The sequence below is a fragment of the Pseudorca crassidens genome, chromosome 9 (assembly GCF_039906515.1).
Source record: "Pseudorca crassidens isolate mPseCra1 chromosome 9, mPseCra1.hap1, whole genome shotgun sequence".
Classification (NCBI taxonomy): domain Eukaryota; kingdom Metazoa; phylum Chordata; class Mammalia; order Artiodactyla; family Delphinidae; genus Pseudorca; species Pseudorca crassidens.
In genome coordinates, this window is record NC_090304.1 from 105,672,501 (window position 1) to 105,694,316 (window position 21,816).

The following is a 21,816-nucleotide window of genomic DNA, read 5'->3' on the forward strand; positions in this document are numbered from 1 at the left end:
AAAAGGGACGATGCAAATTTAGATATTTTCCTGCTTTTCCCTAGAATGTCATTTCTTGATGTCGTCTGTTCCTTTTCGCCCACTATGACCAAGGACTGAGCTCCCTCTACACCAGACCATATGGAAGTCGAGCTGGGGGCTTCATCTGACCAGGAAGAGATGAGGTGACATGGAGGGAAGATGGGGTTTGGGAGGCTCTCAGGCAGGTTTCAGGTGGCTAAGTGGGGAAGGTCAGGCTATGTAAAAGGGCTGATTGGGACAGTTGCAACTCGCCTGGGTCAAAAGAGTTGTGAGCTGGGAATGACATTTGGCGTGGAGAGAAGGAGCTGAGGTCATTGGGATGATGTTACTTGGAAACAGGTGCAGCATTCCTCAGATGCGAGGAGGATCTTGTATCTCTGCCTGGTCAGTGTGTACATGTGAGGATGAGGACATATGCAGAGTGGCGTGGCATGGGCTTTCTCGAGAATAACGTTGTGTTACCTCAGAGCTGGAAGTTTCCACTAGAGCAGTGGTTCTCAAAGTGCGGTCCCCAAACTAGCAGCCTCCACGTCACCTGGGAACCTGTTAGAAATGCGGATTCTCAGGCCCTGATCCGCTGAATCGGAAACTCTGGGGTGAGGCGCAGCCATCTGTGTTTCAAGCAGCCCTTTAGATGACCCTAATGCCCACTGAAGTTTGAGAACCACTGGTCTAGATCATGCAGATAAAGACTTGCCTGAATGACCTGGATTCAGCAGACGTGAGAACTCGGGGGAGGCCCCAGAGGTGCAGGCAAGGTGCCAGCCTCCCTGGCTGTGCTCAAGGTGAGCCGACCTAGTTTTAGCCTCTGTCCTCGGGCCCTGGGTCCCCCGCTCTTTCCGAAGAAATACCGAACCAGATCAGACCACTCCACTGGCGCAAGATCACACTTTAGTTCAGAGACACATTTGCATAAATACTTGAAATGGACCCAGCCCTGCAGGTGGGAGCCTCCACAATCCTGTGGCTCGCAGCCCTCCAGGCGATGGGTTTAATACTGAAGACACTCCTGGTCATTTCTGAAGAGAGTTCGGGGTGCAGCCACAGTGCTTGCTTTGACACTCACCATCCACCCCTACCCCACATCTCTCTTTGACTAATTTTTTCCCCTCTGAGGTAGATTATTTAATGAGGGAACCAAGTAGAAATAACTTTTTTCGTTTAACTTTGTTAGTCCTTTGCAAACAGGCTGACCGAGTCTTCTTTTTGGGTCCGTGAGAGCACTCTTTACCTTTTAACCTATGCCCTCTACTTGAACCCAAGCAAGGTCCAACCCACTAGATAGTAGACATTAGCATCTGTGGTTTGTCTCCTCTCCTCTCCTCCCCCCATGGATTCATGCCCAGCTGCAGCAGTGGGGGGCCTGGGTAGGCAGGCCACGCCACCCCCAGACGTGGGGTCACCGTAGCGTGACCCTGGTCTGCACCCCGGGCGCCGAGTCCATGAGCATAAGCCTGGCCCGCCCGCCGGATCACGGGGCGCACGGCTGGCTTCCGCACGGCTTGGCATCCTCAGGCTTCAGAGCCTCGTCGCAGGTGGCGGAGGCCTGGCCTCCGGGGTCGCGGCACTCCACCGCCCGCCGCTGCCAGCCGGCCCCGCAGCTGCTGGAGCACTCAGACCAGTCTCCCAGGACCCACTGCGCGTTGAGCAGGGGCTGGATGACGTTGGTCGTCGCTCTCTCTTTGCTGCTCTGTATGCTGAAGTTCACGTCGTTAGGGACAAAGAAGGTATACTTGACTTTGGGGGGAAAGAGCTCCCCAGGGGCTGTCAGGAGCTGCACGGTCAGGGGCTCAGGCAGCGGCCAGAAGCTCTGCAGCCGCTCCAGGGAGGTGATGGAGCCGCTGTACTTGAGGATGGTGCCCTTCACCAGGATGTCCTGTTCCACGGCAGAGATGGCCAGGTTTCCATTGAGCAGGTACTGCCCGTCGGCGGTCTTCAAGGCCAGGTAGTTGCCGTCGTTCTGGATCCCTGGGTGGCTCCGCTGTTTCACGTCGATGTTAGTGGCGCCGGCTGGGATGGTGACGATGTCATTGTAGCCATAACTATGACAGGAAGACACCTTTAGGACCCGTGGCTCCCCAGCCCGGTACTCAGGAAGTCAGCATGCAGGGACTGGGGGTGGGCAGACAAAAGTCTGCAAGCAAATAAGGAAGTAGTCGCCCCAAAGTGCCCAGTAAATTAGCTGCGGAGGCCGACAGGAACACTTGGTACACCGGGACTTTTGCTTGGCCTGGGAGCTCTATCTCAAATGTTTGGAGTTTAGATCTCGACAATGGCACAGAGGGGAAGGCAGCCTAGAGGGGGTGAACGCTGAGCCGTTGCTGCCAAACCTGGGCTCTTGGCTGAAAAGAGATCTCAGGCACGTGCAGCTCCTTGCACTGGTGTAAACTTTGCTTGGCCACTTTCATCCCAGAGCTCACACCCAATGTGGGAAAATCTGATCCACACAGCGATTCCAGAAGCTGACCAGACGGACGCCTCACGCCACCTCCTAGAGTCCATCAGCTGCTGGTATTTGGTTATCGTGGCTCTAGGGCAGGGCGCAGGGCAACACAGCCTGCTCTGAGGAGCCTTCTTCTGGGCGTGCCCAGCACCATGAGCGGGGCTGTCTGGGGTGCTGGGATGCTGTTTGGGGGAAAATGTTTCAACTTTATCGTGGGTCTGGGGCTTTATGTGGGATGGAGAAACCTTAATTCTTTTTTTTTTTTTTTTTTTGCGGTATGCGGGCCTCTCACTGTTGTGGCCTCTCCCGTTGCGGAGCACAGGCTCCGGACGCGCAGGCTCAGCGGCCATGGCTCACGGGCCCAGCCACTCCATGGCATGTGGGATCTTCCCGGACCGGGGCACGAACCCGTGTCCCCTGCATCGGCAGGCGGACTCTCAACCACTGCGCCACCGGGGAAGCCCAGCCTTAATTCTTATTCTTCTCTTTTGGGGTGGAAGTATTTGGCTTCGTAGGCTGGGAGGGGAGTGAGGAGGATTGAGGAGCACAGGCACGCTGCTCTTTGCTGTCCTTGCCTCGCGCCCACTGGGCAGCTGAGAAAGGACCCCACGCCTAATGCCTGAGAGAGCTCTGGGAAGGGACTCAATGTCTGACTGTCCCACACCCCGTGCTTCTTTTTCCTATATCCTTTGAGTTTAAATTTGAAAAGACTCCTGAGTTGTCTGCCAAACAGGCGGATTCTGTTTTCTGAGGCTGATGAGAGGAGAGAGAGTGAGGGAGCCGGCTAGGGGTGCAGTGTGGCCGCAGGCCCTAGCCCTTCCTCCCCGGGAAGTGTGTGTGGGACAGGAAAAAACCGCCCGGGAATGGACAAACCTAGGCTCACCTCTGGCCGCCATGACCTACCACTGTGACCCTGGAAGAGTCATGTAATCTCTTTGTGCCTTAGTTTCCTCGTCTGTAAAAGGGGAGTAACGGTCTTGGCCCCCATAGACTTATTTTAGGAATCCGTCGAGCCCGCAGAAGTGAAAGCTCTTGAACAGATATAGGAGCTTTATGAACGTGTGGCTTTAAGGTGTGAGAAAGCGTCTGGAGTTCTCAGGTCCGTGAAGCCCCGAGGCTGCCAAGACCCCCTGTGGGCCCCCGTTTCTGAAGATGCACCTGCAGAAAGGGCAGGGCCCGCCAGATTAGGGTGAAATGTCCTTCCCACAGCAGGCCTGGAAGAGCTGCTTTCTGGCAAAGGTCCCGGTTACTCCGTGTAGCTCTACTGCCAGTTGACTCATAGAAGATACATCCCTATCCATGTGGCCTCTGGCTGCCCTGAGAGCCGTCATCTCTGCGGGCCAGACCCCGGGCCAAGCGCTCTGCCCATCTCGTGCCTCGCCACAGTGACTCTGAGATAGAGAGGATGCCGCGTTTTATGAAGAAACTGAAGCTCAGTGCTGCACGGGGATGGAGTGGCAGCCACAGTGCACACTTAGGCCCCTGTGACTCCAAAGCCCGGTCCGCTCGCGCAGCCAGGGACAGAACTTCCGGAGAGACCCACCTGGAGGGGTTGAGGGAACCGGACACCTTCCTGCACGAGTTGCCTTTGCCGCCGCACACGCCGCATTTGTCCAGCTTCCTAGGCGAGTCCACCACGTGGTCACAGCCAGCCTTGACACACTGGCCACGGACACAGATGGCCAGAGTCTCGGGCCCGCACAGGGTGCCGTCGATCACCTGCAGTGGGGGAGGGAGGGGGCGGTCAGAGGGCCCAGTGAGCACTGACGCCGCCCACTCCTGGGCTCAGGCCAGGGGGCCTTCCTCCCCACCTGTGCACCTGAGTTCCAGAAGGATCCTCACCTTGGCTTCGAACACTTTGAACTCACTCCGCCCCCGGGCTCGGCAGAACAGCTTGCAGCGGTCCCGGGGGGACACCCCTGCGTACTTGGGGACCCACTGCAGCAGGTTCCCATCCACGTCCGTGTAATTGTAGGCATTGTACTTCTCACACTGCTGCTCCCTGAAGCTTTTCCCTGAAATGAGGGCGAGAGGGCATGGAGCTAACAGGCTGAGCTGAAGCAGGGAGGACCCCACGGGAGAAATGCCGAGATTCCGGGCACCCTTCTTCCTCCCGGACTTGACCCAACCCGAGGACACAGGTCCAGTGTCACCTGGGCCCAACTTTCCTAGACACCGACCTAAGGCCTGACTCACGGGGCAAGGAAAGGAGCAGCCAGCCTCAGCTGGGCTTTCTGGGGAAAATATCTTCCCGTTTGGGGAGAATATTAATTCTGCTTTACAGATGGATAAATTTAGGTGGGGACGGGGGAACCACGGAATGACACGTGGAGTTATGTTTTTGGGCCTCTACTGATCGTGATTTATCCTGACCTCCGTGGACATGTGGCCGAAGGCTCCCAGATCTACGTCTCTAGTTCTGACCTCGCCTCTCCACCCCACTTGCTGTAATTCTGGGTCTCTCCGGGGGAGCTCCATTTGTAGATGCTGCAATTACCTCCAGCTCAGCGAGGCCCAACTCCATATGGTTTCTGCATATGAAGAACTGGCTGGATTTTCATTTGGTGATGCTACCACGTTCCAGCCTGAGACCGGAACCCTGGTATCTTCTGAATATTTGCGCATCCACATCCACTATTTCCAACCTGTCATTAAGTCCTGCACTCTACTCAGGACGATCTGTGATCTTAAATGTCTCCTTCCCACTGTCAGCATCTCGGTCCACTGCTCGCAAGCCAAGGCCTGTGGTTTCCTGTGAGACTTGGTGCCCAGCCTCCGACACACAGCCTGCTTCCTCTCCCGTCCTGCTGCAGGCTGCCTCCAGAACAATCTGTCTGAATTAAGACCTGGGTTTTTCCCTTCCACAATCCTGAAGTTAAACCCGCTCTTACTACCGAGGTTCTCCACGCCAGCTGCACATCTGCATGGTCTGAGGAGCTTCAAATCCCAGGTGGCCGTGCACTCCTCCTGAGATTCTGAGTCAGGACACCTGAGGCGTCTGGGCCTCTGTGTTTGGAAAAGCTTCCCCGGTGACCTGATGGGACAGCCAGCACAGAGAGCCTCCTGAGGCTATCTTAGCTTTTACGCACCCTTGGCTGGCCTGGAAACGCTGGCCCACTCTGCCCAGCTGTGCCCTGGGGGGGACCCTAGCCCCCATCGCAGCGCGTCCTCCTGCACTTCATCACCGTCTCAGCCCTCCGGGCCCCGCTCAGCCCTGGCTCCCCAAGAAGCTTCCGGCCAGGCCAGGCCTCTCCTCGCTCTGGATTCCTTGTCGGTCTGGGGTCTGTGCCTCACAGACTGACCTTTAATTGCTCTGTAAAAGGGGTTTGGATCTCTAACAAGATCTGCACGTTCCCTGAGGACAGAGAACATGCTTCTTATGTCATTATAACACCTATTCCAGTTCTAGCCACACAAGAGGCACCAAAACACTCACTGACTGAGATGGCTGGTCCCGGTGCACCTGAAATCCTGGTACCGCCTAGGCTCCGTGTCTACCTCACGCCTATATTCATTCCCCTCCCCTTTCTCTCTCTCTCATTCCCCCGGGAACGCTTCACCCGTGTGCCAGGCAGACCCTCACAGTTCCAGGGCAGGGTTTCTAGAGCTTCGTGCCGTTACTGATCTTCCTCATCTTGCAAAACTGCAGAGCCTCCAGATTCCCTCATTAGACACCATTCCGATGCCAGTGCGCCTCTGCGCCTGGATGCGTCTCTCTGCTTGTCGTTTGCTGCCTGCCAATACTTCCTGGGGCTGCACGGATGGGATGGTGGGGAAAAGACCCGCAGTGGTTTGCTCTCACACCGTCTGCTGCCCCTGTGGTAATGTGTGGGCTTTGTAGCAGGCACTGGGGAGGACGTTCCCAGGAGAGGCAGAGGTGGGGCTGCTTCCCAAGAAGGGGCCACCAGGCAGTTACCACGCTCCAAGGGGAGACGGGCAACTCTTCTCAGGGGGAATGTGCGCTAGGGTCAGATGCAGAAATCTTCCCTCCACCCTGAGCTGGATGTTGGCTGGAAAGATATTGGAGGTTTGACTCTGACCCTAGCTTTGGAAAACGCCTCCATTCTGCATACAGACGAGGGTTCAGACGTTATCCTAGACGCCCGCCCCTCTGCAAAGCCCTCCCCCAGCTCTAATGAGTAAGTTTGGTTGGGAGTGACGCCCTCCATCTCCGCATCTTGGAAGACCAGGGCAGTGTCTCTCCTCGACTTTGCCAGGCTCTCCCCGGACAGGGAGAGCGGTCCCGGGTCGCCACGGGCTGCTCTAAACCATTTATGTCTGCACCCAGGAAAGCTCTGCGCCCGGGAGACCCCCGCAGTCCTCTGGGGATCTGCTGCAGGCAACCCAGCAGCTGCTCTGGCCGGTGTGGCGATTACCATCAGGGGGGCACTCCTCCGTGTGGCACGATTGGTACTTGGCTCTCCGACCCAGGCAGTATCTCCCTCCGTTCTGAGGCTCGGGGTCCTCGCACTCGCGGTGTGAAAACTGTACTCCTCCTCCGCAGGTCCGTGAACATTCTCCCCAGGGTCCCCAGGGGGACCAGCCTCCATCCACCACGGCCTGCAACACACAAGGCTGCGCTGAGTGGGGAGCAGAGGGCAGGAGGCCTCGGCTCTTGGTGTGACCTCCTCACCTAGTTGCGCCCGTCCTGGCGCACGCAGTTCGGTAAACTGCCTGATTCACCTGTGCAGGGGCTGTGTGGCCCGTGCAGCCGCGGCTCCCCGATCGCAGTCTGTGCTGGCCCTGCTCGCGGCCGGCCCCCTGGTGTCAACAACAGTGCCTTGCCCTTTGTAAGGTGCTCCACAGGAGTTGCTGAGTGAAACACTTTTACGGGAATAAGGTTGGGTCTAACGCAGCAGCTGTCCATCGGCCGGGACACGTGGCAGTGTTCGGAGACCCTGCGGTTGTCCCAGCTGGGCAGGGTGTAGGCTGCTGGCCTCGAGCGGGTGGCGGGCAGGGCGCCGCTAAACATCCAGCCACGAGCACGAGAGCCTCCCACAGCCGGGACGCACGCAGCCCAGATGCCACCCGTGCTGAGGCGGTTACGTTCTGATCTAAAGGACTAAGCTCTAGGAGGTGTGGCCACGAGTCTGCCAGCTGCCAGGTCCAGGGGTAGGATGGTGCTGGGAAATAAACTAGAGTGGCTTCCAACTTTACAACTGACCCTGAGGGCAAGGCATTGCCTTGGGTGGGTTCGTTAAGGTTTCGAAATGAAAATAATTTTTAAAAAGTTGCAGAAGTCATACGTGCTCGTATAAAAAATGAAAAATACAGGTGTAAAAAAGAAAGTAACGCTGACAAAATACCACTGCCCAGATGAAACGACTGACGTGATTTTCATCAATATCCTTTTGTGCCTTTGCTCTGACTATAGAATCATGACGGTGCCAGGTTTATTTTACACAGATATGATTCTGTCGTATACATACATATATATATATATATATACAGTATTTTATGATCTGTCTTTTCCCCTTAACAATAGGTGACAAGCATCATCCCGTGATCGTTTTCTGGCCACCTTTCCCTGTACTGGGCTTGGCTGTGGTGCTGGGAAAGGTTGGATGGGCTCCCTCCCTGCCTCTCCCCTCAGGAACGTGTGAAGCGCACGCTATAGGACAGGGCTGGGAGAAGCTCAGTGTCGGGGTGTGGGCTGGGAGGGGGCTGAGAATGAATCCGTGGATCCCGTCCCGGCTCAGGCTTAGAAGAAGCATGTGGTTTCCCCACCCACGCGGGCTCCTGGGCCTCAGTGCAACGGCAGCACCCCCGAGGACAGCCCTGCGGAGGGTGAGCGCACAGGCCACCCTGGTGACTCAGAGCTGGGCCGGGCCCAGGCTGCGAACCCGGTGGATGCTGTTTCACAGATGGCTCAGTGACTCGCCGAGAAATGTGATCGGCCTCCCAGTTCGGATGTATTAAGAGCAGAGGGCAGAGAAGCAAATCATTCAAAAACTCTCCCTGGCATTGCCTTTTTGCCTTTCCGTGCGAGGTTACTCTGCCAGGTTTTCTCTGCCTGGTCAGAGGTGACTCTGATTCCTCCTTCCCTCCTCCTCGAGCAAGGAGTTCCCACAATTACTCTCACTCTCCTGACCCCTAGCTATGCACTCGGCTCCGCCACGGGTAGGATGTGAATACCTTCCCCTCATTCTCGATTGGATGTCCCTCCTCTGCTGTCACGCTACCTGTTTATAACAGAATTCATAACGGCTTCTGTCTGTTGCGTGCCCACGACTGCTCTTGCGCTGGAGCGTTCCACACCTAGCCCAAGCCTCACAGGCCTTCAAGTCGACTCCGCGGCAGCCCCACAGGCGGAGTCCCCCAAATGCCCGGAGCCCTTCTGACGTCATCCATCAGTCCTGAACAGCTCCTCTCGGCTTTGGATAAATACGCTTTGCTTTGTCCAAAGGTGAGTGATTTTCCTCATAGTTGCCCCTAGGCCCAAAGTCTCTTAGTTCATGGCTCTCAGGTGTGGTTTCCTCCTTGGAAACAGCCCTCCCCGTCCCTGTCCTGCACTCCCAGTGGCCGGCCCTCACCTTGGGCTTCTCTACTTCCTCCTCAGGCAGGCAGCTGCCATCCAAGCAGAGGCTCCCGGGCCCGCAAGGCGTCCCGTCCGCCCAGGGCAGGCTGCCGTTCTTCGTGTGGCAAAGGGGCTCGGCGCCATCCATGTGGCACCAGAGCTGGGCACAGATGTCCTGAGCAGAGGTGTTGGGGCAGTGGCGGAAGCCCAGCCCAAAGATCTGCTTGCACTGTTGGTCCAGCTCGTAGAGGGCCCTGCGGCCTGGGAGGCCTGTGGGCAGAGGCAGGGCCGAGGTGGGGGCGTCCAGGAGACAGTCTCCTGTGGAGGAAGCAGAGAAATAGGAAGGAGGGGTCCCCCCCATCACACTCGAGGCCTCCTTGACCTCCGCCTACAAACTGTCAGCACTCAGTCACCCACAGAAGCTCCTCCAAGTTTTGACTATCAGTAGCAAGTTTTGTTTTAAGGGTTGCGTTTCTTTTGGTATCCAGAACATCTTACACGCATTCAGTGTTTACCGAGGGCAGGCCAGCTAAGCGTAACACTAACCTAGGTCACAGTATAATTGCGGATGTAAATGGACTCTTTTTAAAAAATTTTTTTTTGTGGTACACGGGCCTCTCCTGTTGCGGAGCACAGGCTTCGGACGCTCAGGCCCAGCGGCCATGGCTCACGGGCCCAGCCGCTCCGCAGCACGTGGGATCCTCCCGGACCGGGGCACAAACCCGTGTCCCCTGCATCGGCAGGCGGACTCCCAACCACTGCGCCACCAGGGAAGCCCCTAAATGGACTCTTGAAAACCAGACCAGGAGAAATAAAGCCAAAGTATTGATGTTGGACAATCTATTATTTTTGTATCAAGAATCAAGAACCAGTTGTGTTTTCACTGCTTTACTCAACAAGTCAGGCTGTCTTCACCAAGCACCTCGCCCCACTCCTTGCCCTCACGGGGCGCTTCCTGCCTCTCTGCCATTTGCACGCTACCCCTGTGATCTATCGCTCCAGCCAGAAGCTCCCTTCTCCCCTCTGCACGACAAAAATTCTTCCGTTCCTTCGAGCTCTGTTCGAACCCACCTCCTCCAGACAGACCTTCTCAGATTCCTTCCGCCTGCTCTGTGGGTTAATCTAAAGGGACTGCTGGAAGCTGGGCCACGGAAGGGCGTGCTCTGTGGAGTGGTCAGAACACTGAGCCCGGCGGGGTGGCGGGGACACAGCTCCTGAGTCTCTCCCAGGCCGAGACGTCTGCGCTGCAGGTGCCGGCCGCTGGCCGGGGAGGAGCCTGGGGGACCTACCGTGCCCGCCGTCCAGGAGCTCCGTGAGGTACATGGCGCTGCAGGGGGACCAGGGCAGCGTCTTGTTCAGGTGGACGAAGAGGGGCGCCATCATGTGGTGCTTGCCCAGGGGTCCGAAGAGCCGAGCACAGGGCTTGGAGTCGTCGTGGGGCATGCTGAGGACGTGCCCTGGGGAGGACGAGACCCGCGGTCCACCCAGCGTCGCCACTGCCCTCAGCCGTCCGCCCAGGGGGCAGAGGGCCTCTGAAGGCCTACGCGGCGCCAGCGCCTCGAGGGACCACCACGGCGCTGCACTCATTCCTCAAAGACTCTTCCCGGCCCACCCCGCCTGCCTCTCCTCTCCCAGGAAGCTTGCTCAGAGCTCCAGGAACACCGGGGTTCCTTTATTTTCTGCCGGGGCCTGTGCGGATTCACACTTGTCTCAGTCATTCGCTAGCTGACCTTCCAGAACCCTGACTGCTTAGCCGGGATGCGGCCCCACGGCTCTACCCGAGCGCTGGCATTTCCCTGGTGACCTCCGAGGATGGCCCCGTGCTCAGGGTGGGGGTGGAGAGAGCACGAGGGCAGAGTCACCCTGCCGGAACAAGGAGGGGTGGCCCCGAGAGGCGGCAGGGTCCTGGGGGGGCCTCGCTGGCTGGACTCGGGAGGGCTGGTCCTCCCACCCGGTCCAGCAGCCCAGGCCTCTGGCGTGGCGAGCCTTACCGAGCTCGTGGGCCAGAGTGTAGGCCGCCTGCAGGCCCTCGTCCTCGATCACGGAGCAGCTCTTGCTGGGGTCACAGATGGTGCCAATGTCCGCCACGCCCAGGGTGTCACACAAGCCCTCCTTCCCGCAGAAGTTCTGCTCGCGGAGAAAGCGGGACGTGAGGACAGACACAGGATGGAAACGCTTCCCATTCCTGCGCCTCCGGAGACGCAGGACACGTTTTAAGTCAAATCCCTATTTCTCCCCAAAGGCCGTTTCTCCTTCTGTGTCGGCGTGTCCTTGGGCTGCCAGACACTCGGAAAGCTCGTCCCGGGAGGTGGGATAGCCTGGCGGTGGTTAAGGGTGTGGACCCCACAGCGAGGTGGCCGGGGCCTGACTGCGGGCGCTGCCACGGGGTGGCAGCTCTGTGCCTCGCTTTCCCCAGCTGTAAAGTGGGGCTAAAAAATGCAGCACTCGCCTTGGGGTTGTGCGTGAGGCCTGGGGGGTGAGCAGGGTCTCCACACGTGATCACACTTGCTGGCCTTCAGGAAGCCATCTGTTTAAACCACACCAGGGAGATGGGCAGGCCTCCTGCCATTGGGGAAATCTTGAGGGGACCCCCTGGTTACCTCCACCGCCTTTAACCCCCACGGCAGCTGGACCTCCCGTCTTAGTTCCAGCTCCACATTGCTCTCCGGGCAGTTTGAGCCCGTTTCCTCTTGTTATGACCTCGGCAGACAGCTGCTCACAAAGTTCTGGAGCAGAGCCCCCACGAATTCCTCTCCTTCCCTCGCAAATACCTCATACGTGTCCTCGTGACCTCCCCCTTCTTGTCCACGCACGAGGCTCCTGGTGTCTAGCTGGGGCCAGCAGGGGACCGGTCCCCGTGTCTGGGCGGCCGTGGCCCCCTCGGCGCGCCCTCCCACCCCGCCCCCGGTTCCCAGCGGCCCGCGGACCTGTCTGGTGAGCAGGATGGCCGTGTCGAAGTGCTCGGGGTGCCGATCGCTGGGCTGGTTGAAGCGCCGCTGCCAGCGGCAGAAGTTGCGCAGCGTCAGCCCGCCGTTGTCGGACACCTCGGGGCCCCATCTCTCATCCTCCACGATCAGCACCTTCACCACCATCAGGTTGATGGAGTTCCTGATGCTGGGGTGCTTGTAGATGTGGGCCGCCACAGACATCAGCGTCAGGATGTGGTTCTGCAGGAAGGAGGAGTGCAGAGGGAGGGGTAAATCTCCTGGCCGCCGCCCGCCCCTGCCGTCACGCCGAGTGATGCCCCCTGTGTGCTGGGCATCGGTACACAGCACCTCGGTGAAGGCTCCCAGAACCCCCGAGGCCCTGGCATCACTTCCCTTCACTGTACATATAAGAAGTTCACGGCTCAGTAGGTGGCCCAAGGTCCCAGAGCTAGTGTGTCAACCAGCGTGTGAACCCAGAACACCTGGCTCCAAAGCTTAAGTGTTTAACATCCTGACCAGCCACATGTGGCCACGGACATCTAAATCCATTAAAATTCAATAAAATTAAAATCCTAGCTCCTCTGCCACACTGGCCACATTTCACGAGCACCAATGGCTGTGAATGGCTCGTGGCTACTGCATCGGACTGAGCAGACAGAACATTTCCATCATCACAGAAAGTTCTTCTAGTGGACTGCACTGGTTATTCTACCTTAACCCTGACACCAACCGTCTCCCTGCCAGCCACGCATCCCCTCTCCACCCTCAGCCCAGAAGCAATTATCTGAGCGCTCAAGGTTAAAATCCGTCGAGAATTTTCCTGATGTCTGCTGGGGCAACCCCTACTCTTCAGGATGGGAAAACTTTGCTCTGATGACCACTCCTAACAATAGCTCCTCTGCAGATGGTACACGTGTCACCTCATTAAATGCTCACAGAAACTCTGGGAAGTAGGGATTGTCATCCCCATTTCACGAACGAGGAAGTGGAAGTTCTCGCAAGTTAAATAACTTGCCTACAGCCGCGCAGCTCTTAAAGCCGGAGTGCCAGCCCAAGCATGTCTGTCTCTGAGGTCTACACTCTTCTCAGTAAGTCTCCCAGGGCTTGGCCTCCTGGCTTCTGCCTGGACAGCCCAGAGGGTTTATTCCCCTCTGCCTGGGGTGGGAGAGAATCGGGTGGGTCGCTGAGACCCAGGCGCTCAGCCTCCCACTGCTTCCGGTCCCACCAAGGCCAGCTGAAGGAGTTGACATCGGTGCTTGGCCTCTGCCCCAACCCTGGGCTGCCAACTGCTCCCAAGGCTTTGGGGGAGGCCAGATGGGGCTCACTCTTCTGCCTCCAGGGCCTCCAGAAAGGAGTCCTCTTGGATGACTTTGCAGAACAGGAGACGAATGGCGCAGAGGCATACAGGCCTTCAGGCCTCCAGCCAGCCTCCTCCCTGCTCCCTAGGGCACCACCTCCTGTGGCCTCTCTTTCTTCCCTCCTGTGTTCTGGAAGGTGGGAGAAGAAGAAAGGAAAGGAGGGTGAAAGGCTAGAGACAGACATTCCATGGGCGGAGGCCATGTGTGGGAGTTCCAGACGAATCCCACTGTTTGTGAATGGGATCTGTCTGTTCACCTCGCAGGCGACCAGCCAGATATTTTGTAAGTTAAGCCCAGCAAACAGGGGTTGGCAGGTTACTTAGTGTGTCAAGCACTCCAGCTATGTTTAGGCTGATGTAAACATCTTATCAGCAAAGCTGAAACTTGGCACCAGCCCCTGGAGTCGGATTCCTGAGGGAAACAAGCAATTACATCAGTATGCAACTGGGGGCGTGGGCTGAGGAGCACAGCTTTTGCTGGGGCCTACTTCCTCCAGGCCTCTGCTGCGTCCGGGGCCTCCTACCCCAGGAAGGACCAGGGGCCAACTCCGGGAACTTCTTCCGAGACAACCTGAAACTCTCCTCACAGGAGGCCTTCCTTTCAGTCCCACCTTCACAATCTCATAACTGGGGAGCTGATGTCTTACAAAGAAGGTGTGAAGATGAGAGATGCCCCGAAGGCTCAGAATAAGGAACTGGAGACCTAAGGTCTCTGAAGGGTCTGGTTCCCAAGCTGCCTGGTCAGACTAGCAGAGGCCATGTGATGGGCGCGTCCCCGACGAAAACCAGAGGTGCACACGTACAAACTGCTGCACAAAGGCCGGCACGGGCGCGCATCCCGACACCGAGGTTCTTGGAGTCTCCTTGCTTGAGTTCAGGCAGCTCACGGCATCTTCTCCCGACACCGAGTAACAACTGGGGGGCCGAGCTGGCTTGAGAGCCATTTCCCTTCCAGGAGGTGGGTTAGGCGGGAGGACATTTGACGGTCCTTCTGGCTGCTTTCTCAGAAGATAATTCCCATCGCAAGAGGGCTGCCAGGACTGTGTGCGCCAGAGTTTCTGTTCAAGTCCCCATTCCTGGTCTGGCTCACCTCCCCTTCTGTCTTGCCTCACTGCACTTGGGGACGGGATGCCCTGCCACCATCAGCTCCTCTGAGGAACGGTGGCCCGGCTCCCTGTGCATCTGACAGCGCCCTGGGGGAAGGGCCACTGGGCCTGGGCGGGTGAGCGGCCGTGAGTCTGTGAGCCCCCGCTTCTCGGTCCATTTCCTGGTCCAAAAGGGCAGGCCTGACTTCCAGTCCCACAGAGAATGGGCCCAGGAGCCAGTCAAGGAGAAGGTTAGCTCGCTTGCTCTACCGCGCCCTGTCGATTTATACCTCCCTGTGCACTACGTGGGTGCGGGCTGCGGGCTGCAGCAGGGCCCCCAGCAGACAACCTCCCCACAGCCAGGTCGGGTAGGTCAGATCCCAGGGCCAGGCGGGCCGGGGTGGTCACACAACCCGATTCTGGAATGGCCCGGGGATCTCCTGCCCTTGGGTCTCCTTAGGGAAAGGTGGGCACTTTTCAGGGGGCCTCCTTCTCCATTGGCGCCCCCAGGACCTGGAGGAGCGAAAAGACACTCCGCCAGCTAGGCTGGGACATAGCCCTCTGATTCTCTGAGACACAAACAAGGAGATTCCTTCCCCGGAGCTCCCCCCACCCCCACCCCCCGTGCAGCCAGGGCCAGCTATGGCGGGAGTCTGGCGAAGGCTGGGCCCGGGCCAAACACACTTCCAGCAACTACTTCTCTTCAGAGCGTCATCCCTGACGCTGTGGGCCCAGCGCTCTCCTCGCAGCACGCCTGGGAGAGGCAGGGAGAGGAGGGGTGGTAACGTGGAAACTCCGTGGCCTCCGCAACGGGGCCATCACTCTCCCTTCTGGCATCTCTCTGGGGCCTGAGACTGCTGGGGAGGAGGGAGAAGCAAAGGGAGAGGAAAGAAGAGATGGAGAAAAGACAAGGTCCTGCACAGATGTCCTTCCTCCGTCCTCGTCCTCCAAGCAGCGAGGGGCAAGGCCACGTCGCCGAAGCACGCAGTTTTCAGCACCACAAGGGGCCCAGTGGACACAGTCCAGGCAGAGCAGAGGCTGAGAGGCAGGTCCTGGGCTGCGTGCGACAGCACAGCTGGCACAGCGCTGGCTGGCTCTGACGGCGTGGGACTGCCCTGCCCCCCTGCCCTGACAAATGCGTCACCCGAGGCAGCTCTAGCGCCAGCCACGCTTCGCCGCGCACCTACGACGTGCCAGGCTCTGGGTCAGGTGCCTTCAGTGTTTTACCGTCTCCTCCAGACACTGCCAGGACGTTGGTATAGCTGTGCCTGTCAGGCTGGTGAGGAAATCGAGGTACAGAGGAATGGGTGACTCGCTCAAGGCCACTCACGTCTATTTCCTGTCAAAGTCTGTGCTCTTCCTCACGGCACTGACTGCCACCCTCTTTGCTGCTGCAAGGAAGACTGCAGCACAGCCCGGACAAAGCATGCCAGCCAGCCAGCCAGGGTGCCCCTGATGTTGTCTCTGCCCAACTCCCCCCGCCGCCCCCCTCGGGGGGGAGGGGGAAGTGGCGAATCAAAGACCGTTGAATACTAGGGCCTTCTCTTTGGGAAATACTTCATAGAGTCCATCCCTCTGACGGCAGCAGACCGAAGGGATGGAGAAGACTTGGTCTTCTGCCAGTGGGGGAACATACTTCACATGCACATTACGTGGCCTGTGGAGACTCGGGCATGTGTCTGTTTCTGTTATTATCCAAAACAGGACACTTTTCAGAGTGAAAGATGAGACTATTAATAATGATGCCAGAACGAACAGGCCTAGATGGAGGCTGTGCTGGGCAAGCCGGGGTACTTGGCCACTTCGGGTATTAGGGCTGGCGGGGGAGACATTTCCCCACGGGGCAAGGGCAAGGGGAGACGAAATGGCTGTGACTTGGCCCTTCCCGGAAACCACCTGCGAGTAGCCTGAATCTTGGGACTCCTCCTCTGGGGGCCCTCCCTGCTCAGCAGCGAGTTCAGAAGCTCAGCCTGCAGCCGCTGCCCTGGAAGGACAGCTTCCCAGACCAACCCTGGGGCGCAGCACGGTCCCCACGCGCCCCTCTCCTGCTCCAGTTTCATCCAGGGAACAATTAGCTGTGGCCGGATGCAGACAGAGTTAACGGTCTCTTCTGAGGTGGTCCCTCCTTTCAGGACACCCCCTTTGTCTGAGCTCCTTAACTCTGAAACCAGAGAAGAAGGTGGGAGACGGGGCCCCTCCTGTCAAGGGACTGACTGAACTCAAGTGTACAGAGTCTGGAAGACTCCCCTGTCGCTTAGCAGTGAGACCAGCCTTGCGCGCGGATGATTCTTTCTCTTGGCCTCGAAGGCGGGTCCTTCTCAGGACCGGGCCTCCCACTGCGGCTGGACGTCTTTGGGCTGCTGGGTTCAGTGACCCAGTCCCACAGCGTGGATGATGTCGGGGGAGCCAGGGCCTCACACCCTCCAGGTGCTCAGGAGGCGGCACCGCCCTCGGGTGCTGGAGAGCTGGCCTTTCTTCCTCTGCCCCTTCACAGGCACTTCCGCCCAGGTGCAGACTGAGCACACTCAGCGGGCGGCTTCTCCACGTGGTGCTGAACTTTCCAGAAGACTCACCACGAAGCAGCCTCGTCGACGTTTGGGCTAGAATCGATTACCTAGTGCAGGCGCCCCGCTTCACAGGTGAGGGGAAGGCGCTCTTCACCCTCCTCACACACCCCCGCTGCCGGGACACCCCGAAGCTTTTTCCGTCCGTATGAATGTAGTCTCCAGGAGGCCCCTCGGAGAGTTACTTGTAAAGAACTAGGCTCCATGTGGGGAGGTGGGTCTGGGCAGGCAAGGTCGTGGGGAACCGGCCCTTGACATCCGCTCCTGTCTTGGCCGAGCCAGGAAGCCCAGGCAATGGAGCTGAGAAGTTCAGGTCTGCTCTGTGGCATCTCCATAGCCTGTGAGTGGTCGGAGCAGAGGGCCAGGGGCCAGTCACAGAGACAGCTGTGTCTCGGCCCCTGCCCCACCCCAGCGCGGCGACAGCAGGGTGCAGGCAGTGACGTGATGAGACCGAGGTGGAGGCGGCAGGGCTGGCCCCAAGGAGAGAGGGAGCCCCCCGCCCGCCCAGGGAGAGGACCTCAGTCTTCAAGGTGCCCGATGCCTATTGCGACGCGCTCTCCGGGCCCGAGGGAGCCGGCTGCTGCAGAGGTGCCAGTCTGTGTGGTCCAGAAACCTGTGTGTGTGCAGGCGGAGCAGAGGGGGCAAGCGTGCTCTGCGTCACCCAGCCAGGGGTCATACGAGGGTGGAAGTGCTCCTGGGTGGCTCTGCAAAGAGCAAGTCAACTTGTCTGGTGCAGCAGACCTGGGCAGAACCCAGCCCAGCCCCTGGCTTCCGTGGCTTGGGAGCCCTGGCGGCAGCAATCACGTCTGCTTTCAGATGGCTCTGACCTCCGGAGCTGCCGAGTGTGTGCTGGAGGCAAACACACAGCATCTGAAGTGTCTGGGCGCTGAGCTCAGAGTGAGATGGTAGGAAAACGTCAGGGAGGACATTCTGGCTCTGAAGACAGAAAGGCAAATTTCTCTTTCTGCTGCTGCTCTGTGTTCTTGTTGGCTTTCCTACCTCCTGGTTCTCAGGCAGCCGTCAGAAAGGAGTCGTGCGTGGGAGGGGCTGAGCCCCTCAGCTCTGGGTTTGCGGTGAATGTGCTTTCTGATGGAGCCCCTGGTCGCTGGAGCAGCCATCCTCACCCGAGACGGGAGAAGCCCACCGCCCTGCCGCCCTCTGGAGGACTTGCTTGCGGAAAGGAGTCAGGGAAGGCGGCTGGTACCTCCCCCTGCTCTCATGGAAGGCAGGGAAGCAGATACTCAGTCAGTGCAGACCCACAGTCCCGGGGGCGGACCACACTGACGGCTCCAAGCCGCCTCCCCGTGCTCTGGGAGGACTGAATACCGGGACAGCGCACACGGAGCCTGCGGGGCTTTAACGGCCCGGCAGCAGCCAGGGGAGCGGCCAGCTCTTCCCACCCTTCCATCTAGAATGCATTTCCCAGTGACTGCAGAGTGAGAAAGCTGGGGCGAGAAGATGGAGGGCCGGCTGCACCTCGTCTAGACTATGCTGCACAGGGAATGCCGAAGCACTAGGTGCCCGCAACAGCTGGGCACAGGCTGAGCCTAGAATAGGGTCCCAGCCAAGACTGCCATCACCGAAAAGGCAGCAACTGAGCTGCAGCAGCGGCCAAGGTGCCTTTTTCAGGAAACTGTGACCGCCGGGCAGGTCAGTTCTTCTCCACCGCGCACGTCTCTGGTTCTGCGCTCCCCCAGGGAGGAGAAAGTGCAGCCTCTCCTGGAACCCTTCCACTTCACGAGGTGTTGGGGTGTAGGGTGACACACACACCTCCTGCTGTTTCTGCACCGTCCTGGAATCTAGTGGGAAATGGCCTGGCTACAGGAGCTGTCCCCTGGAATCAGCTTTCCTGTCCCAGCTCCGTAGAGAGCTGTGTCTGGGCGGAGAGCAGCTCGGGCGGACCAAGGATAGTTCTGGCTCCACCAGGAACATTCACCAGAGGAGTTCAGATCCCCACCCCCTTCTCCTTCCCTTTTCCACTAAAGCTTCAGTTTCCCGGGCTGAGCCCCCAGGCAGAAATTCTGTTCCCCTCCCTTGTTGTGCTGATGCCGGCACTGCCAAGTTCTGCCAGGGCTGAGTGCCAGGTTGGCAAGGTGTCCGTGCCCCTGATCAGAACCAGCTGGGCACACAGAAGTTGGGCAGCCCCTTTCCAGGTTCAACTCCCTGCAAACAATGTCTTTTACTTATGGCAGCCTCAGTTCTGTAGGCAAAGGGAATCTTTCCATCCCAGCTGCCTCTCCCTGGGAGCCTCCCAGGTCTGGAGACAGCAGAGGGCGGAGAGGTGGGGGTGGGGTGGAGGTTCTCCCCAGATGTTCACTTATCATGTCTGTTGGGAGGGGCAGGTGTCTGGGGCGTGGGGGGCGGGCTTTAAAACCCACCTTCAGTTCAGGATGTGAGGGAGGGGGGTGAGCAGGGAGGAGGAAGCCCAGGACCCGCCCTCTAAGTTGGAAGGGACGCATGGGAGGAGCTGGAGGTAGCCCAGGTGTCAGGGGTCAGGAAAGGAGTTACTGGGCTTTCTCAGAAAGGAAAGAACCTTGTCTGGGGTGAGGAACGGGAAGGGTTTTCTCAGCGGGACGGAAAGGGAAGAATTTGGAGACTCTGGGAGGTGACCGGCGTCTCCGGGCACAGCGAGTCCTACCTGCAGGTCGGCTCCGTAGAAAGCAGCCATGGACGCATCGGCCACCAGCAGCGTTTCCACGAAGCGAGCCTCAGACACAAACCGCTTGGTCCTACTCGTGGCCCCCAGGGTCGGCGGCGGCTCGCTGGCGCCTTCCGCCTCCTCGTCTTTGCCCTGCTCGTCGTCCTCCTGCCTCCGACCCTCTCCCTTCTCCGCCTCCCACTCGGGCGCTCCCGGCAAGGGCTGGGCTTGGGCGGCGGCTGCGCGCCCGGGCCCCCAGCGCTGCAGGCGGTGCGGCTGGTGCAAGGAGCCCCCCGCGCCCTGAGGCTGGATGGTGAACTCCTCGCCGTCCAGCAGGAAGGAGCCGCTCAGCCCGCGGCACAGGCTGACGGCCGCCAGCGACTCGGGCTCCCCGTTCACCGTGCCCGAGAAGAAGCAGCTGCGCAGCTCTTGCTCGCCCCCGGCCGCCCCGCCGGAGCCCCCGAGGCGCTCGACCTTGAACTCGGGCGCCAGGAAGCTGGCGTCGGGCGCCAGGCGCAGCTCGAAGTCGCGGCCGAAGGCGGACAGGTGGAGCGCGAGCTCGCCCGCGCCGCCCGGCAACCGCGTGGGCACCACCAGCGCCGAGGCCGGCCCCCCGCCTCCAGGCCTGGCCGGGGCGCCGCGGGCGAGCGGCGGCGGCGGCGGCGGCGGCAGCAGCGGCAGCAGCAGCAGCAGCAGGAGCGGCGGCCACCGGGGGGCGGCGCGGGGCATGGGGGCTGCGGCTGCGGCGCGGGCGATGGAGGAAGCGGGCCCGGCGCGGGCAGGTGCTGGCGGCCCGGCCGCTGTCCCCGCGGGCAGGAGGAGCTCGGGCGGTTGGCCGGCCGCGTGGCCCGTGGGCGCCTGGCGGCGGCGGTTCCCGGGCGGCCCCTCCGGCTGGCGGCGCTGCCGCTGCTCCCGCGCCCTCCCGCCCAGCCGATCGCGAGCAACTGGCGCCCCGGCAGCGTGCGCGTCCTCCGCCCCTGCCTTCTCCCCACCCCGGGAAGCACAGAGTGGGCTGCCGAGCCCTTCGTATTTATACTTCCTTCCCGGCTTTGACATAAGAGGTTTATTTTTGATCTCTCACTATTCCCGTTTCCCCTCCCCTGGGATCAGAGAGAGAAACTGAAAAGAGGGAGCGAGAGAGGAGAGAAAAAAAATTTGGATGAAATGTAAAACCAATCAGGAGTCAGCGGGGCTCGCTCCCCCGCCCCCCCGCCCCCCTTTAAGTGTCAACTCCAACTTTTTCCCCTTCGCTTACGCGCTCCCACATTAACTCCTCCAGTGCTGGACAGGCCCCTCAACCAGCGTCCTTGGGGAGACCCCAGTCGCTCCCTCCTCTGAGGCCAAGTGCCCGAGACATATACCCCAGGAGACCCTCACACCGGTCCCAGCGACAGTGTCACTTCGGGGATCCGACTATGCAGAAGAGAGATCTCCAGAGAAGGTTCCAGAGCTTTTCATTGTAAGGCAAAAGAGGGAGGCGAGAAAGGTCATATTAAAGTCACTCTGCACTTGGTGTTTTCACCCCAAGCTGTGGATCGGGGCAAGCAATATCACCTGGTTAAGGCAGCCAAGGACTTTGTGACTGCCTGGGCCGGGGCTGGGGGCAGAACCCAGCACGGGGGTAAATTACACCAGGGGAGGCGGCAGCAGGGTGGAATCACGCCGGGGCAGGTAAGCACTTGGCGAGGAGGGCACCTGAGCTCCAGGGGCTTCGTGTCTGGCCCTGAAAACTCAACTGGAACAGTGCTCAGCTGCCCGGGGACCTCAAGAAAGGTGGCACTCCCACCCCCCATCGCACTGCCCATGGCTGTGGGTACCAGAGTGTATGAGAGTTGATTCATTCTGTCCCACAACGTCACCTCCCTGGGATGAGAGGGGCTGAAACCTGGAAAGGGGCATGGTACGGTCCTCTCTCAAGACCACAAAAAGCAGCACTGGCTGGCACCCCAGTCCTAATGGCACAGGTCTGGGCTGGGCCAAGGATCCTGTTCTCTAAGGAGTTGTTCTCTGAATTGTCAGTGTGGGAGATTCCTGGGGCTCAGGGCCTTGGCCGGCTCACCTACCCCAGCTGCCCAGTTCTCCGCCTGGGTTGCGGTGCCGACACAGTCGGGGTCACCCCTTCTTCATTTTAGCCCATTCCGCTCCCTCACCATCTATGCAGGATCAGCATGAATGTGAGACTCTCAGGGCTTCTTACCCCCAAACAGGAGCGCCTCACAGACACAAAAGTTCCTTAGCGACTACAGAGTCCCAGGGCAAGTCCT

At 59.3% G+C, this 21,816-nt stretch overlaps 1 protein-coding gene and 1 long non-coding RNA gene across 2 annotated transcripts in view; one reads left to right on the plus strand and one right to left on the minus strand.

The window, feature by feature from the left end:
• The window catches only part of LOC137231058 (uncharacterized), a 76,478-nt gene extending 67,333 nt beyond the window's left edge, over positions 1-9,145 (plus strand). Inside the window, exons 6-7 of the long non-coding RNA XR_010946368.1 lie at positions 45-8,870; positions 9,024-9,145. This is a non-coding gene — a long non-coding RNA (uncharacterized lncRNA). The remainder of the gene's footprint in view (positions 1-44; positions 8,871-9,023) is intronic.
• ADAMTS8 (ADAM metallopeptidase with thrombospondin type 1 motif 8) lies at positions 1,487-20,647 on the minus strand. The gene is made up of 9 exons (XM_067751586.1): positions 19,553-20,647; positions 11,909-12,148; positions 10,973-11,108; positions 10,271-10,438; positions 8,998-9,299; positions 6,841-7,024; positions 4,307-4,479; positions 4,008-4,183; positions 1,487-2,063 (listed from the first exon to the last, which is right to left on the minus strand). Exons 1-9 carry the CDS (start codon positions 20,606-20,608, stop codon positions 1,493-1,495), a joined length of 3,006 nt encoding a protein of 1,001 aa, XP_067607687.1. The 5' UTR covers positions 20,609-20,647; the 3' UTR covers positions 1,487-1,492.
• Between the last annotated feature and the right edge of the window lie 1,169 nt (positions 20,648-21,816).

What these genes read in the sequence shown, in the direction of transcription:
- ADAMTS8 (XM_067751586.1), bottom strand. Translation starts at nt 20,608, where the DNA reads ATGTCAAAGCCGGGAAGGAAGTATAAATACGAAGGGCTCGGCAGCCCA. An exon ending in TCTACGGAGCCGACCTGCAG is followed by an intron (nt 12,149 to 19,552) that starts GTAGGACTCGCT and finishes TCCTTCCTGCAG; the next exon opens with AACCACATCCTGACGCTGAT. An exon ending in TCAAAGTGTTCGAAGCCAAG is followed by an intron (nt 4,184 to 4,306) that starts GTGAGGATCCTT and finishes CCCCCACTGCAG; the next exon opens with GTGATCGACGGCACCCTGTG.